This window comes from Spea bombifrons, chromosome 6 (assembly GCF_027358695.1).
Source record: "Spea bombifrons isolate aSpeBom1 chromosome 6, aSpeBom1.2.pri, whole genome shotgun sequence".
Taxonomy (NCBI): Eukaryota; Metazoa; Chordata; class Amphibia; order Anura; family Pelobatidae; genus Spea; species Spea bombifrons.
The window spans coordinates 3,254,056-3,270,455 of record NC_071092.1 but is presented as its reverse complement, the minus strand read 5'-3'; the positions used below and the strand labels follow the sequence as shown (position 1 = coordinate 3,270,455).

The 16,400-nt window shown below is 39.6% G+C and overlaps 1 protein-coding gene across 1 annotated transcript in view; it reads left to right on the top strand.

Moving 5' to 3' along the window:
• The first annotated feature begins 8,266 nt into the window (after nt 1–8,266).
• Nucleotides 8,267–16,400, top strand: part of ADAMTS9 (ADAM metallopeptidase with thrombospondin type 1 motif 9) — a 64,032-nt gene continuing 55,898 nt past the window's right edge. Inside the window, exons 1-3 of the mRNA XM_053469348.1 lie at nt 8,267–8,952; nt 9,286–9,659; nt 15,084–15,246. Coding sequence (XP_053325323.1) covers nt 8,853–8,952; nt 9,286–9,659; nt 15,084–15,246 — 637 coding nt within the window. The 5' untranslated portion in view covers nt 8,267–8,852. The remainder of the gene's footprint in view (nt 8,953–9,285; nt 9,660–15,083; nt 15,247–16,400) is intronic.

Sequence of the window (16,400 nt, the reverse complement as noted above, 5' to 3'; positions counted from 1 at the left end):
GTCCTGTCATCAGTCAGCGCTGGCTCAGTGAATGCTGTGGACAGGGTCTACTGGGACCATGCTTAAAGCAGGCAACCGTTGGCAAGACTCTTCAGACCACAAAAGGGGTGAGAAGCTGCAGGTCTGTGGCTGCTTCTTCTCCCTAAGTATACTTTTTATATATTTTGAACTTTGAATAAGAAAGTACTTCTAAAGCCCTTTTGTAGGCATTTGTTTAGGGGGCTCCGTGGGACATAGCATTAAGAGATAGGGGTTATCCACACAAACATGCCCTTTAGCTAATGTTTTCTTTTAGAATCACACTAACCTGGGGTATAAATCGACCCCCGGCCAGAACTCGAATACTCCCACGACACTCGCAGTCCGAATATCCACTACCTGTAGTACCCCTGTCCTTTGTGATTAAGTGCGTATAATGAGCTGGGCCATCTAATTAACTGCAACTGATACCGTGTGGCTAAATGAGCATTTCCCAGCTGGCCGGCTCAATCTTTTCCCTCTTGAGCGTCCAGGTGCTGGCAGCCGCTGCTAAGAACAAACAGAGAACAAGAAGGCAGAATAATAGGAGGATCATTAATGAACGAGTTATCTTTAACATAAACTCTTAGGAGCTTGAAAACTTCCGGGGGAGACAGAGAGAGAGGAGAAAAACAAAAAAAAAACTATCTCCAATCTTATTGGTCATTCTGCTAATATGACATCGTTTTCTTTGTTAAAATTTTCACCCAAATATTTATTTTTGGAATATACACAACATCCAACAAACAAACCATTTCACAAAACCGACTACTTGGATGACATCGTTTCCTGCCGCGTCTGCGATCGTTGCAGCAATTTAATCGCGGGTGGCATGAATGTACACAATCCTCTTGATTATAGAATTATTGACTGATAAAAAGTAAAATGGCCATTATTGAAAATGACATCATCACCAGGAACTGCTGAAACTCGAGATGAGGTCAAGTCGGGAAGGCATGGATAGTTTGTATCTCGTTGAAGAATCAGTCGGGGGTGTTTCCTTAATACTTCCACCCATCTGAAACCCATTAATGGACCAGGAAACTTTCCGAGTGTTATTTGGCCAACCCTAGGAGCCAACGTGTCCATCCGACATCTTCATTATTACCAAACAGCATGTAACAATTGAACCTGGAATAACACGATCGGCCCGATCATCTAACTTTCGGCCGGGTAATCATGTAACTGGGAGAAAATATGCCTGTAACTCGAAACAAATGTGAAACTCCCACTTACCATTAAAATACTCCCCGCGCATGCTGATGAAGACATACTTGAACCCATGTTAAAGACCCCACTGGAATGTGAAAGTACCTCCCAAATACATTGATCATATTCTTTAGTTAGATCAGAGGCCACGGGATGGAGGGGGGGTGGGGGGTGGGGGTTGCTACACAAATAGAAATAAGAATGGCGATAAGAATAAAATAAGGAATTTATATAGCATTTCATACTCATCATTTATAATTATTTATTTATTTTGGGTTGTTTTGGCATCCTTACACCGGACGACAAGAGTATAAATTCTCGTAGTAGAAAAATATATAATGCAATTAACCCCTGATAGGGCCGGCATTAGAAGATGAATCCCAATGAAAAATACAGAAGCTAAACTTAAAAAGCAACATCCATTATTTTCATATTTAAAGAATCAGATTAAAAATAAGTTTTCAAAATGATTGTATTGTTTCTGCCCCAGTTTTCAGACAGCTGGATATCAGCCCTTGTATGAGTTCTTGCTCTGTTATCTGACCCCCGATCTACTAGACAAACCCCCCGACTCCTTATCATACTGCCTGTCGGGGTAAATAGAATGGCTGAGTCTTAATTACCCAGCCAGACCCTCTGACTAATTCAAGTCTATGGAGGAACAGACTTCATTAGCATCGCCATAAAGCATCAGCTCAGTGCGGTGTTTGAGCCGGGAAAGTCACCCAAAATATCACATGACTGACAGCAACGGCGGCTCCAGGTCTGCAGATAAAGGGAGTTTATTGGGACAAAATGAGATAAAAACCAGGTTTTTGTCACCGAACGACATTACTGTATAGAGCGCTGGGGGTTAAATTAGTGCCTCTTACCCAAATACAAGATTACTTTAGGGAGCCCCTATGGGCCCCATTTTACACCATGGGCTCTAAATCACAGGTCCAAGTATAGCACCACTTATAAGTGCTATTTTTCATTTAATTATAGACTTTTTAAATGGCCACAAAAGAATAATAATAATAACTATCTACGCAGAGTATATAGAAAAATATAAGGAGGAAAAATATAAGGAGGAAACGTAAAAAAAAAAGAACAATAAACAAACAAATAAATAAAAATGCTCTTAGCCATTGCTACCACGGGTATTGGAAGAAAAATATTCCAAGTCTGTTGTGGGAAATTCCGAGATTTATAACATCCATCTGGAACCTGGAATCCAATTTATTTTGTACATTAATAAAGTATATGAACTGCAGCTGTCAGAACATTACAAGCTTTGCGTTTGCCAATAGAGGCTCAGAACTGTAGGAAATTCATATTTAATATGTTTTTTTTATTGGTACCGCACTAGATTAGGGTAAAATATATCATAATTAGTGCGGTCAAATTTCCCCTTCAATATCGGGCGCGTATGAGAAATACTTGCGGATAAGGGCTGAGCTGAGACGATACACAGAAATAATTTATACCTGGTATTCATGTGCCTCGTGTAGTAAGGACATCGATCATCACAAAGTTATACTCCCCAATCAGATTTATATTGGAATACGGCCTTCAGTAGCGTTAATATCATTTTAGCTCTGGCGCATTTGGCTAAAAGTTACTTAAAATTCACGAGTCTTAATTAAATTACCAATGCAGTTGATTTTTCCAGTTTTCAACATATTTTATTATACGACAGTAGGTTGTTACTGGGCACGGAGGAATAATATAGCGTGGTCCTAGAAGACCACCTCTGAAAGATGGTGGAAAGCAGAGCCAGACTGGGAAAACATGGCGGCTCTGGCACTTGAAGGCCATATCCAGCTGATGGCTGCACTCTGGAGTGGCAGATCACTTGCATATTTAGCTAGGTCGGGCCGTTGCCCACCGGGCATATCCAAGCATGGTGGACAGTAGCATCACACGACCACTTGTGGCAACACAACACACCAGATATTTCTAGATATTTTCTGTCTGGTTTTGCTCTTCGTGCTCTGATAGAAGTTACCGTAGAAGCTGCCGAGGTTTCCTTGGTAAATTCCGTCGAAGTATTTCTCCGTTTCTAGTCCCCGGTAAACATCGACCAGTGAATGAGCAGTAGAGAAGAGGTCTTTGCTGCTAGAGGTATGGAGATTCCATCTCGTTTCCACCATGGGATAGAGGCCACCAGATACCCCCATTTATTGCGCAATAGAAACTCAACTCCATCCATGGTTTTCATCAACCAATGCGTCATAGTAAAAATAATAAAAATGTTTTCTAAACAAAAATAAACATAAAAACCCAAGACCCAGTCTTGGCTTCATCTAATACCAGATATATTCGTAGTCTTTATTTTCCTACATGTTTCCGTGCCCTGTGAGAATTTACCAACCACAAAGCTCAATGTCCTTAAAGTAATTTATTTCCCTTTTCAGAACAATCCCCTACAGTCAGGACATAAATCAGCTGTAACGTTATAAGGAGACCTCGGCATTCTTCTTGAGTTGACAAATGTAGAGGACTCCGGTGATCGTCGTGGAGGACTGCAGCCAAGCTGGCTCCTTTCTTTGGTCCGCTGAAAAGGTGGGTAGCGTTTCAAAAATCAAAAACTTATCTTAGGGATCTTTGACATGGCTGATTGTAAGCCATTTATCAGCTGCGGGGAAACACTTAAGCACCAAAGACAGGACAAAGCAGACTCATTCCTCTGTGTTTGCAGAAAAGATCAGACCTAAACACGAGTCATCAAAGCCCGCATTTAATCAGAAGGAAAGTGGATACCGGTAATTATTGGGAAACAGAAAAGATATAATGAAATGTACAAGATTTCTCTAAAGATGGGAACCAGAAATAGGGGTATTTATTTTTTCCGTTCTTTTGAATTCTTATTGAATTTGTAAAATGTAGTAGAAAAAAAAATATATAGTTTTTAAAAGTTAGTAAGTTAATATTAACTTCAGAAAAATATAATAAAAATGTAATAATTCAGAAAATATACATAAAAATGGTCGAGAAAACTTGTTTCGGGTTAAACATTTAGATTTAACTTGTTATTTTTTTTTTTAATACTATATTTTTTAAACAAAATGTATCCATCAAATATAAATAATAATTTCACAGATTTTTTAACAGAATGATATGATACTGAGAGATATTTCCAAAGAGTTTTATTAAAAACCATGTGCCTTCTAAATTAATAGAGGTGATTTAAAAAATATTAAAAAACTAATAATAGAATAATAAAAATGATAATAAAAATGATAAAGAAGTCAAACGGTTCACTTGAGTCCTGCTCAGTGGGGGTGGTTTCCATTCCCCATTTGCTTTATTATGCAGTAAGTGCACTTATGATGTCATTGGTGTCCCATGTACACAGAAGATGGGACAAGCACTCTTAGGAAGACAGTGATGTTTTCTTAAAGAAACAGTCAACAAACTAGTGTGATCCTGCCGAAAATCAGCCTTCAAGATAACAAATAATAGTTTTCAAGGAACGACAATTATTTGGGACATATTTACCTAGTTTTATTGAAAAGTCTATGACTAATCATGGAGTAAAATGTAATTGATGTTTCCCAGCTGGATAGAATGAGTACTAACACGGCTGGAAGCTGGGAGATGCACCATGGAAGTTAATCTGCCACCTTCTCAAAGCCTCACGTCACAGGAAGCATTCATCTTGACCTTCGGTGCCCTCTAATAATTTACTCTACCCCTTTGATGGAAACTAATATGTTCTGGCAGCTTGAAAAAGGATTTAGGAGAAAGTAGCAGGTGATCTCAGAACATTCAACTTAAAAGTTTGCCACAGAAGCCACCACAATGCAGAAGGCCTATCGATCATAAATACACAAAATTTGAGCAAAGTAAAAAATATACAATTTTCTTTTATTCATTACAAAAAGCTGGTACAAGGCATAGGGTGCGCCTCTGACGAGCCGTTCTCCTTTATGGTAGTATTTGATCTTATTGTCCTAGGGAAATCTTTAGACTTTCGAAGTCCAAGAAGCCGTCGGAGAAATTACCCCCAAAACCTCAAAAAATTTTACTAACATTTTGGTCCTTGGCCTTTTTTTAGGAGAAAAGGAAATATTAATTCAGTTTTTTCCTAATTTAATAAACGATCATTTCTCTTTATGTCCACTAGATGGCAAACTACGCCCCTCTCAAATACCAGGAAGCCGTCGTTGGTTCATAACGTGAGACGTTGTCTCTTTGATCCGACAGCAGTTGGTTCTTTTTAACCCGGGATACCAGCTGGGCCGATTCTTTAGAATACGGAATCTTTTGAACATTCTAAGAAGATAAACCTCTTACGTTTATTTGACGTGGATTCCAATCTTAATATTGACAGATATATTCACGATGCTTGGTGCCGTTACATACAGCCATGACACTTCTAGAGCCGGTTAAGCGGACTTATTTGACTAACGGGAGCTCGCACCTGCGTGTAATCGGAAAATTAAAGGAAATAACAGACTCGGTATGTTCTTGTTGGATTTGTCGAGCAGACAGGAAGTTCAGGTTGACAGGAAGTGGATCAGAAGGTGATGTCATTTTCATTTGATAGAACCTTCGGAATCGGTTCTATCGTAACATCAACACCCAGTAACTGAAAATGAATACATGTTAGGTTTACTTTCCTGTGCCTGAAATCCCAAGTGCCTGAATTATTTAGCGCTTTGATCTAAATAAATATATTGAAATTATTATAGTTATTTTTTTTTTATATGGCGCCATTTATTCCCGCAGCGTTTTCTACAGTCCATAAATTCAAAGGGTCGGCCTAATTAGGACTGACAGACTAAGACGAGCCGATAAATTAGGTAAAGAGGGCTCGGCTCCTGATCCTACAATTTAAACATACAATTATCAAAACTATTCAAATTTAACATGTCGAATTAACCCCCCCCTGGAATCACACTGACACTTTTCTATTTTCCCATATTTAAGACCAAAAGCACAACACAGAACCCAGTTGGATTCCCAAGACCCAAGTGCCAATTCTTGCGAAAGGCCTAAAAACCTTCTTATCTCGTATAACTATATTTTGAATTCCTTTTCTTTATTGAATTTTAAAAGACAAAACAAAAAAGATATTTTCTTTTTGTGTCTGAGGTTCCTGGGTTTATATCAATAAATCACAAAGTATTCCAAACTACTTCCGAAGCCAAATTCAAGTTTTCGTTGGGTTCGTCCTCCGGAATTCAATTATTTTGAACTATATATTTTTTCTTTATCTGCCTTCTTGTGCATTTATACTTTTTTTTCCTTATCCTTTTATATCTTTTCTAGAATGTCGTCTTCCGACCGGCCATGGTGAAGAAAAGAGATTAACCAGTTCCCTGAAGTCTGAAGCAAAGTGATTAATCCCTTCTGTCAGGAAAACTTGCTAAGGAGAGATGGGACCTTTCCCAAGCAGAAGTAAAGATCAAGCATTTAACCCCCAGAGCGACCTGAATACTGGGTTTGGTTCAAAGGGTCTAAGAATCCCCAAGGAGTGAAAATGACATTTCCTTTACCAGTCACTGTTGACCCTTATAATACAGCGCGGAATAACTAAAGAACGTCTGGGGCAAACCTCTGATGTAAGATCCTTGAACTTCCACCATTTCCACGGCCAACTTAAAAAGTAATATTATTGACCACAGAAGCAACTTAAATATATATATAAATAAAAGGGACAAAATTATAGAATAAAAATAATATCCGTTACAATTTTTGAACCTCCATGAAAGACAATACTGATTGTGTTTTTTCTTAGCATGAATCGAAGTTCGCTTTTTGTGAGCAATGAAATAAATGAGATGGAAATAATTGAACTTTATTTTTTAATTAAATCATTTCTTTTGAAATTATTATTATTTCTACAGTTCTATCAGAATACATTTTGTGTTGTTATTAACAAAGACCTGGTATTCCGTAAAATGCTGAAAACGTATCACCCAAGGACGGCAAAAAATCACAATAACGTGTTGTCCACTGTCCTCTCGTCTCCTACAGCAGTCGCCCCAATCAAGGCCAGTCCCGTTTGACGAAGCTGGCCCCAATGTCCGCCAGGTCAGCCCACCCTGTAACCAAGTGAGGCGTTTAGAAGACATTTACGTTATAAACCTACTTTCTGCTGTTTCTATACACATTATCGGGGCTTTTAGGGCTGTAGAACCCTGCGATCCCCTCATACCCAGCAAACATTCTGACCTCCTAGAAAAGAGGGGTCTCACAGTAGGAAAGAGGGGCATCAGGGGGGAAAGGAGCACAGGGGGAGGATAGAGGGGCATCCGGGGAGAAAAGAGGGGTACAGTGGTTTGGTACTTTTATTATTTTTATTTATAATGTGTCAGCAAATCCCATATCACATAATAAACGGACAATACAAACTACCACACGAGATGCACCCGTATGGGGATTCTGGATCTTATAAACAAGCATTATGAAGGGCAAACCCTGGCACGTTTCTCCTAACCCTGCATGTTATGGGGATGTCCCCAGCTGGCCCATGCTCCCCACCAGCCTGAAAAACCGAGACAGTGGGCAGCTACGTGGGACAGTGCCCTAAAACCAGGACTGTCCTGTGAAAAAAACCCTGTTGAGAGGTATGCCAACATTTCTTTTTACATCAGTATGAAGGTCCTAATTACAAATGATATATGACGCTTAAATCGATGTAAAATCTCTCTTTCTGCTGCTGTCTGACATGGTTCACTGGGCGTTATTATTATTATTTCTTAATTTATTTAGCGCCATCATATTCCGCATTAAACCCCGCCATATGTGCGGCCATCATCATTTTCCTGTTATTCCTCCCCATTACTTCTGCTCTCCCTAAACTACTTGCTGCTTTATCTGCCTCTGTAAGGGCAGCAGAGGTGAAAAGGAGAGCTTCGGGGCAGGAAAATACCTAATATGCTACTTCTTGTGCCACCTTGGGTTGTTTTGTTTACGCATACACAAAATGTTTAAAAACAAACACACAGAATGCGAAACAAAAACAAAAAGGCAAGCTATAGGTAGTTTTAATAAACACATTTAGGAAGGGGGGGGTGATTAATAAGAATGTTAATGTAGCAAAATATATCCATGCACTTGCACAACATTCTAAGGACTGTTTATAAACATAAACAATAAACAATGTTATAATAACATTCTATAAGTTCATGGCTGGATTGAGTGGCATGCCAGTGAATACATTGCACATGTTCTTAGGAATAATGGTGTGAGCAGTCGTTGAGATCTGTGCACTGGGATAGACTGGGATAGACTGGGATGGTGTTCATTGAGAAAACAAGAGCAGTTTGGTCGGATACAAAGTGCTACAATGTAGCTGCACCAGTGCTGCTCCTCCTACTGGTGTGGTCTCAAGATATTCCCACTCCCTTCTTCTTCAATAGTCAGGCTCCCACTTAGGCAAAGGGGAAAATAGAGAGATCATCACCCAGCACTTCTGCTTTTGCAGCCTCTCCCTCCCAGTACACTATGCTGGTTTGCCTGATAGGACCTGGGCACTTACTGAGGACCCTTCCTTCTAGGATGAATGGTAGAGCAGACTCAAGACATTTGGATTGCAAAGTTTAAGGCTCTGGGAATTTCTGGGAATATCTGTGCAGTGCAAAGAGGGGGAGACCAGCAAAAAGACTGTTTTATTTTTCTTACAGACCAACATGCCTCTTGCCTTTTGGCTACTGGGATTAGTTATAATTCTTCAAGACATCTTGAATGTAGCAACAGAAGAGAGACAGATCAAACTGCACCCAAGACAAGGTAAAATGTTTCTTTTAATTTAAAAAAAAAAACTATTTTAACCCTCTTTTCCCCAGAAACAAAACCAAATAAAGGGGTTTTGACATCTTCACCTGTGTGGCCAGCATCAAAGTGACAAATGGCATTAAGAATCACTTGGTGTTAAGTGCAGATCAAAGTGTTCTAGACTACTTGCAGAACTTTTTTTTTAGTATTATGAGGGTATCCAGTTCAGGTGCACAAAGGTTATTTTTTTTAAAGAAAGAAATGCTTGCTTTCTTAATTTGGGGTGAAATGACAGTGTATTGCATTCAGATAACTGTACAATTTTCTTTTTATGTTTTACTGTTGCAGCCAACCTCCTGGAGAGATTAGGAGAATATGAGATAGTGACTCCCACCAGGGTTAACCAGTTTGGAGAAGCTTTTCCCAGTAATATGCATTTCAAGAGGAAAAAAAGAAGTGTCTCCCCTAATCCTGAGACTGACCCCTGGACCTCCTCAAGGACCCACTACAGACTTACAGCTTTTGGCCAGCAGTTTTTATTCAACCTAACAGCCAATTCTGGATTTATTGCCCCTGTTTTTACCGTCAGTGTTTATGGAAAACCCAATGAGGACCAGAAAAACCTTTATAACCAAGATACTGACATTGATCACTGCTTCTACACTGGACATGTCAACACCAGAATAGAACACACTGCAGTCATCAGCCTCTGCTCAGGGATGGTAAGTCTACTTTAATCCTCTGGTTTCGCACTTTTCTGCTAAAAGCTTATATAAAAATGTCATTCTTTTCACAGCACCTAATAACCAGCAGTTTACTGAGTTCTGCATTTAAAGTTTTTATCTGGGCAAGAGACAGGCACTAACTGCCTTTGGTGGGAATAGCCAACTCAACACTTTTTAATATTTTTACAATACCTGCTAAAAAATGTTTTTATTATTATTATTATTATTATTATTATTATTACTACTTTGTTCTCATGTGAGCTAATCGGTTTCTACATGCAATTATATTTTGTACCTGACTATGCAAGTGAGGATCACATCAGAATTAGCATATTACAGTGAAAAAGGCAAATAATAAAAAATACAAAATAAAAAAATAAATAAAAAAAAAATAAATAAAAAAATAATAAATTAATATACCATACTAGCAAGTTTAGTACAAGTCCTGATGCCTTCTTTATTCAGAGGATCATTAACCCTTTACATTGTACAGGGGTAAGAAATGCATTGGAATGTGTTTCTCATCCCCCCCTTCTGGCAGGCAAGGAGTTAAAGGAGGTGGTTGGGGGGTCTTTCTGCAGTGGTGTCACTAGGGGTATGTACTTTCACACAGTGCCCTCACACAGGCATAATATTCAGGGGCTGACGTGATGCTGACATTAGTTACAGGGGAGGTAGCTTTGGGCTGGACTGGGGGGGGTGGCAGGGGGTGGGAATGGATTTGGGAAGATCAGGGCAGAGCTTGCTGACATGCAGCTAATCCTGAATTTAGGTGGGGTGGTGGAGAGACATTCCCCCTTCACCCAGGATCCTGCGCCAGAGAACTATAATATGTTTATTTTTTGTAATAATAACATTGTAGCAAACCCTGAACATTGCTGTATTTAACCCTGTGAGTGCCAGGCGAGCCTTTAAATTCTTTTTAAAAAATTTACAAACATTTAATGGCTGACGTACCATTTTAACCCCTACCTAGGGGGTTCCTCAGAGTATTTAGTCAATGCCTCTTATTAGGCCGACATGGAAAAAAGCCTTCAGAACCTCAGAGGTCTCTTCCATGGATACAGTATAATCATATGTTTACTTTAAATCTTTCTGCTCATTAAATCTATTTTTGTTGGCTTGGGACAACTTGGTTTTAATAACCCAGATATGATCTACTGTTGGGTAGAGGAAACGTAAAGAATAAATATTGATAATAAATTATTAGTAATAAACTAATAAACTAATCTTGTTAGGACCATATTTTGAGACTTAAAAATGTTATCATCTCAAGAGGTTCTGCAGTAGCACTTGGGCAGGTAGGAGAGCCAAAAGGCATTAGAGCCACAAAACTACTGGGTAAAAAATACACCCCTGTACCCCTTTCCCTGCAGCGCATGTCAATGTGGAAATAGATTTAGTAATTCAGATCAATCTACTCACCCTGCAGGAGTTAACTGTCTGAGGTTCCTTTAAGAAATCTGTCCATGGTTACTTTGGGGAAGTAAATATATACAGGAAGTCTTTGTAGCCTGAAGAAGATCCATAGTACAGAAACAAACCAATAATTTTCTTAAAATGTAAGGTTTTCCATGGAAGCCAGCGTTCCGTCTCTTGTTACAAAGAGCTACGCAGCACACAATCCAGTCTGGGGCAAAAACTTGTTTTCATTCTTCAAACAGGCGGGGCCTAAGGAATAATAAAAACCAGATTTAAGGACCAGGAAAATACTGAGTCAAGAAAAGCTTCAAAAAAAACAACTAAAATATGCAGTCGTTTTGACGCTATGGAATAGGTGTTCGAAAATAGAAGACCGTAAACAAAAGAAACTATATGTTTGTGTTTTAATTCTAAGTTATTTAAAACAAAGTGATGTTTCTTCGACGGTCCACCTTAAATCCCCCAATGGGGTAGGTTGGATCTCCTAAAACAAAAAAAATGTTTATTTTCTCAATTGACTGTGGTTTAATCCTTGGCGCGAAAAATAGAGCATTTAGTTTTCCAAGAAAATCTAATCCTGGATTGGAAACATGGTTTATATAGGAACATATAAGGGTAGTCGTATGATCTTTGGAATTAAGAAACATTTACTATAGCTAGCCAGAGAGAGAATGTTTATAGCTGAATGATTGTAAGATGAATGCTCCCAACCGTTGGCTTGAAGGTCGCCCAACAGTTGTGATCTTTACGATTTCATTGTATAATCTCTGGTGACGTGGTTGTGTGAAGATACCCTAGAGCACTGAACTGTTGGGAGCATTGAGGACCAGAGTTCAAAATTCCTTAAAACATGTGAAAATGGTTTAGATGAAGGCATATGTCAAGTCCTTAGCATGGCTCGAAGAAGGGACCATGCTTGGAAACCAGAAATTAATATTTGAATGTAACAACATGACCTTAAACTATCTCGCTTTGCATGTCCTCAAAAGCTCTATGGAATCTGTTGGCCCTCTATAAATGAAAAATGTAATAATAATCATCATGTTTGCTCCAGAAGCCCCGAAACCTTCGGCTCGCCATTTGATGTCATGAGTGGTTAAAGAAGCTAAACTTTGGTAGCACCAAAGTGTAAATTTGGAATGTTGGTCAATGACTTCCCCAGTTCTGAAGTTCCTCCTGCCCCTCGCTTATACCAGGGGCTCATTGAATGGAAAGTCACTGACAAAACCTGTTCATACATGTGGAGCTTCAGAAATGTTGGCCATTCATTTGGACCAAATACATTACCCTTGCTTGCACACGCTAGGAAAATGGGAAGAACCAGTCTTAAAGTCTTTTTATCCCTTCGCAAAAAAATGGAACCCTACAAGTAGTGGAGATCTTACCAGAATTTAGCTCTTTGGAGAAAACCTGTGGGTTGAGAGAGCACTCAAACAGCGAGAGTTGCTATTAATGTACTTATCATTACGTAGAAGGTATGGCAGGTATGTGGCATCGTGTGCCAGCCTTTGGCATCATAGCAATGGTATTTACTAAACAGCTGGAAAGCAGGAGGCGTCCACAGCCTATCGTACCCACACGAGCGCGCATGGATCTTTGGTTCTAAAACGTAACCTTCGAGACTTCAGCCAAAGAAAAATGTTGAAAAATGACAGAACTGTAACAAAGAGATGTAGGTCAAAGGTCCTGCTCCATGAATCATCTGTAGCTCAAAGTCAAGCACAGACAAGCACTTTCTGAAGAGTAAAAACCATTGCGTGCTGTGACTGCTCTCCTCGGGACAATCATGATTTTTCATATGGATTACAAAGCTGGAACCCTCATTTTCTTGTGTTCCAGCAGACAAATTCTTAATTTACAAAATCCTTGTAGCTTTTCCATTTTCTGGCTTGTAAGAGCTTCTCAGAACCTTTAATGTATGACATCATGTGAGTAGATACTTGTTGACCATGAGCATTCCTTTGGATTTCATGGGGATAGCCCCACACTTTCCTAGCCAATGACTATAAAGATTTCTTATCAGGGATAGACAACGTGTCCATAAATGAACACCATTATTCAAGCTAAGACTTGGGGAAATTATTGGCGCCTATTCACCAATAACTTCAATGTCCATAAAAAGAAGGAGATACTTCACAGATTCTAAGCTTGGATTAGTTTAGTTGTCAGCCGACCAATAAATTAAGTTCAGCTGTATATATATATATATATAAGAATATATTTTTGTAATTGAGCCTCACACACCTGGCTAGTTGAACGATTATTGCTTCGTAACCCAATAAGGGGATTACAGGTGTAGAAACCTTTTTGCTAGAGAGGGCCGGGGTTTGCAGGTGTATAAATAAAAGGGATTTTTTTTTGTGTGTCAGACCACTTAAAAAACGGTTCAGCAGTTTTAAGGTATTTTTATTTTTTTTTGTAATAAATCACAGCCTCCAAGTTCTATGAAACTCTCCCCGAGGTCGAGGTCGGGGTATTTAGGACACAAATCTACTCCCTAACTCCTTATTTCCAAATGTTTTCTGCACCTGTTTTAAAATAAATAATAAAGGCATTAAAAAAAAAGGATATCACGCGAGCAGCCAATCAGGAAGCTGAAATCCCAATGCATGCTGGGATATATTATGTGGGTGAAAAGTAATAGAATAGAACAGAGTTTAACTAAAATTGTAGCAAGGTCTCATAATGCGTAAATATTTGATATTTCCATTTCCCCATAAATTGTTGAAAAGTATATTTAACCCATTATAGACGCAATGCTTTGGTTACATGTATGTTTATTAATTCATGTGTGTGCATCCTGTTATTCTTGCAGTAGACTGTGCTTTGAAGTTGTATATACTTCCAAAAGTTCAGCATAACAGGAAGGTACTCGTTGCCGGTTTATCCTCTGGATATCATCAGACCCGATCGCCACCTAGCCGGCATGCGGTGGCTACTTTGTTACAGCATTATATTATCTGTTACACCCAGGGTCAAACGTTCAACTAGGTGGTAATTCTAGATCAACCCCTTAGTATGGCGCAGCTAGGCCAACATACTTAGTATCTGTATTCAAGAAGGTTCATTCGATAGTCTAATGACCCACAGGGTATGGCTTACGTTTTTTAAGTTAATTAACGTAATTCTAGAAATTAGAAAAGGAAAGTCGTATTGTACACGGTCATATCTATCGTCCGTCTGCTTTCTCCTGTCTACAGGGATCTCCATAATCGGACCTGTAGAAGCTATACATTCGCTGACCCTAAGGCTCCCTGTAGAATAACCTTTAAATGACCCATCGAAGAGATTCTGTTGCAGTCGCAATGGTGGCACCCAAAAAGTTCTAATAACGATCATTATTCGAACCATGAGTTGTTAGGAGGTAAAGATATACCTAACGAAGTCACCTGCATCAGGCCTGGACTGGCCATCTGGCATGTGGGGCAAATGCCCAATGGGTCGCTGGTTTACAGCCCCACACACTTCACACGATCTAGTGTGCTGCGGCACGGACCCACTGGCTGGATATGCCTGGCCACACGCCATGTAATTACACTTCGGCTGCTGTCCTTAAAGTGCCAGCGCAGCCATGACCTGTATTCAAGCAGGCTTTCTAGCTGTGATATAGCAGTGAGAGAAGTACAAATTGGGATGCTCAAATATCGTTAAATCAGAACAGAACCGGCCCGTTCACCCTAAAACCCAGAGACTGGAGTAAAAGCCCTGGGACTTGGAGGCAAACCCCAAGAATTTGCTTCTCGCACACCCTCTTATTGTTGAATTACTTTCTTATCACATATTACAGCTTGACTCTAATCTGGTGTTATGACTTCTTCTTCTGGTTGTTCTACTTGATCATATACCCATTTTAGTTTAAACAAGTCACACATGTGTAGGAATGGACTACTATAAGCCATGCATATTACTTATAGACTATAACGCTACGGAGCATTTTATTTACATTGTATCTTCATCTCATAGAATATCACACTAATGTTTTTGTTTGTTTTTCCACAGTTTGGCACATTTAAGTCTAACGACGGGGACTACTTTGTAGAACCTCTACTATCCACCAACGGTAGTGAATTCGATGAGGATCACAATAAGCCACATGTCGTGTACCGGCACAACGTACCTCAGAAAAACACATCCAGGCAGAAGCGGACATGCGAAACCGCAGGTAAAATCGAGAAATCATTAAACCAGCCTTCATTTCCATTGTGTTAAACATTGCCGAGTTTGGTTGAGATCCGTGCCCCACTGAAATAACAAACCACTTATGGATAAAGTAGGGAGCGTGGTATGAATGTAAATAGGCCCTTTTGGAGTTTATTACTTACCCCAAAAATCTAAAGGTTTTTCATTTCAGCCAAGTGTTGGGAAGGCACAGCTCACCAGCTTTTGGTGAATTACAATTATCATGGTCCTGCCAGCAGATCTTTTCATCTTGATCTGTTATCTGTTAAGCTATAAACTTTCTCCATCTGATCCCCACTCACTCAATGATCTTGCTGTGATCCACATCCCACTCACATTGTGATCTCCCAATGATCTCCATTCCACTCACACTGTGACCTCCCAATGATCTCCATCCCATTCATATTGTGATCTCCTAATGATCTCCATCCCATTCATATTGTGACCTCCCAAGGATTTCCATACCATTCATATTGTGATCTCCCAATGATCTCCATCCCATATCTCCCAGTGATCTCCTGATGATCCTCACCCTACTGTAGGCGATACCATCCTATTAATAACATGATATCCTCCATGAGATCACATCACACGTGGATCTGTGTTCTCTTCCTACATGAATCTTCTTCTCACCGTGATCCCTTCCAACTTATCATTTCAAGCCCTCCCACTCATTATTGCTTAGTGATTTATATTGTCGCTCTTTACAATGCCAGTACCTACACAAGCTCCAAGCTCACTCTTTCCCATTCCTTCTTTTGTATGTCCTGGGCATCCATACCTTGTTCAACGTGCCCTTTTCACTGGTTTGATCAGATGAGGCCATTATCTTTCAATGAGTTTCACAGTCCTTGTCTTTAGTGGTGGATCCCGCGGATAAACCATGCGTAACCGGCAGAGGTCTATCTGATGAGTCCCAGGATTCCAAAGGTAGTTGGCTATTATTGACAACTGTCGAGTCATTTAGGCTCAAATAGTAATAACAAGTAACCTGGAAAACGTAGAAATGTTTCCGTGGCCTTCTGTCCTCATTCCATCATAATTATGAAGCGACCGCCCATGTCATATGGTAAAAGCATTGGTCAACCCTGCCAAAATAAATGATTTCCCTTAAAGCCAAGAGAGAATGACTCTATT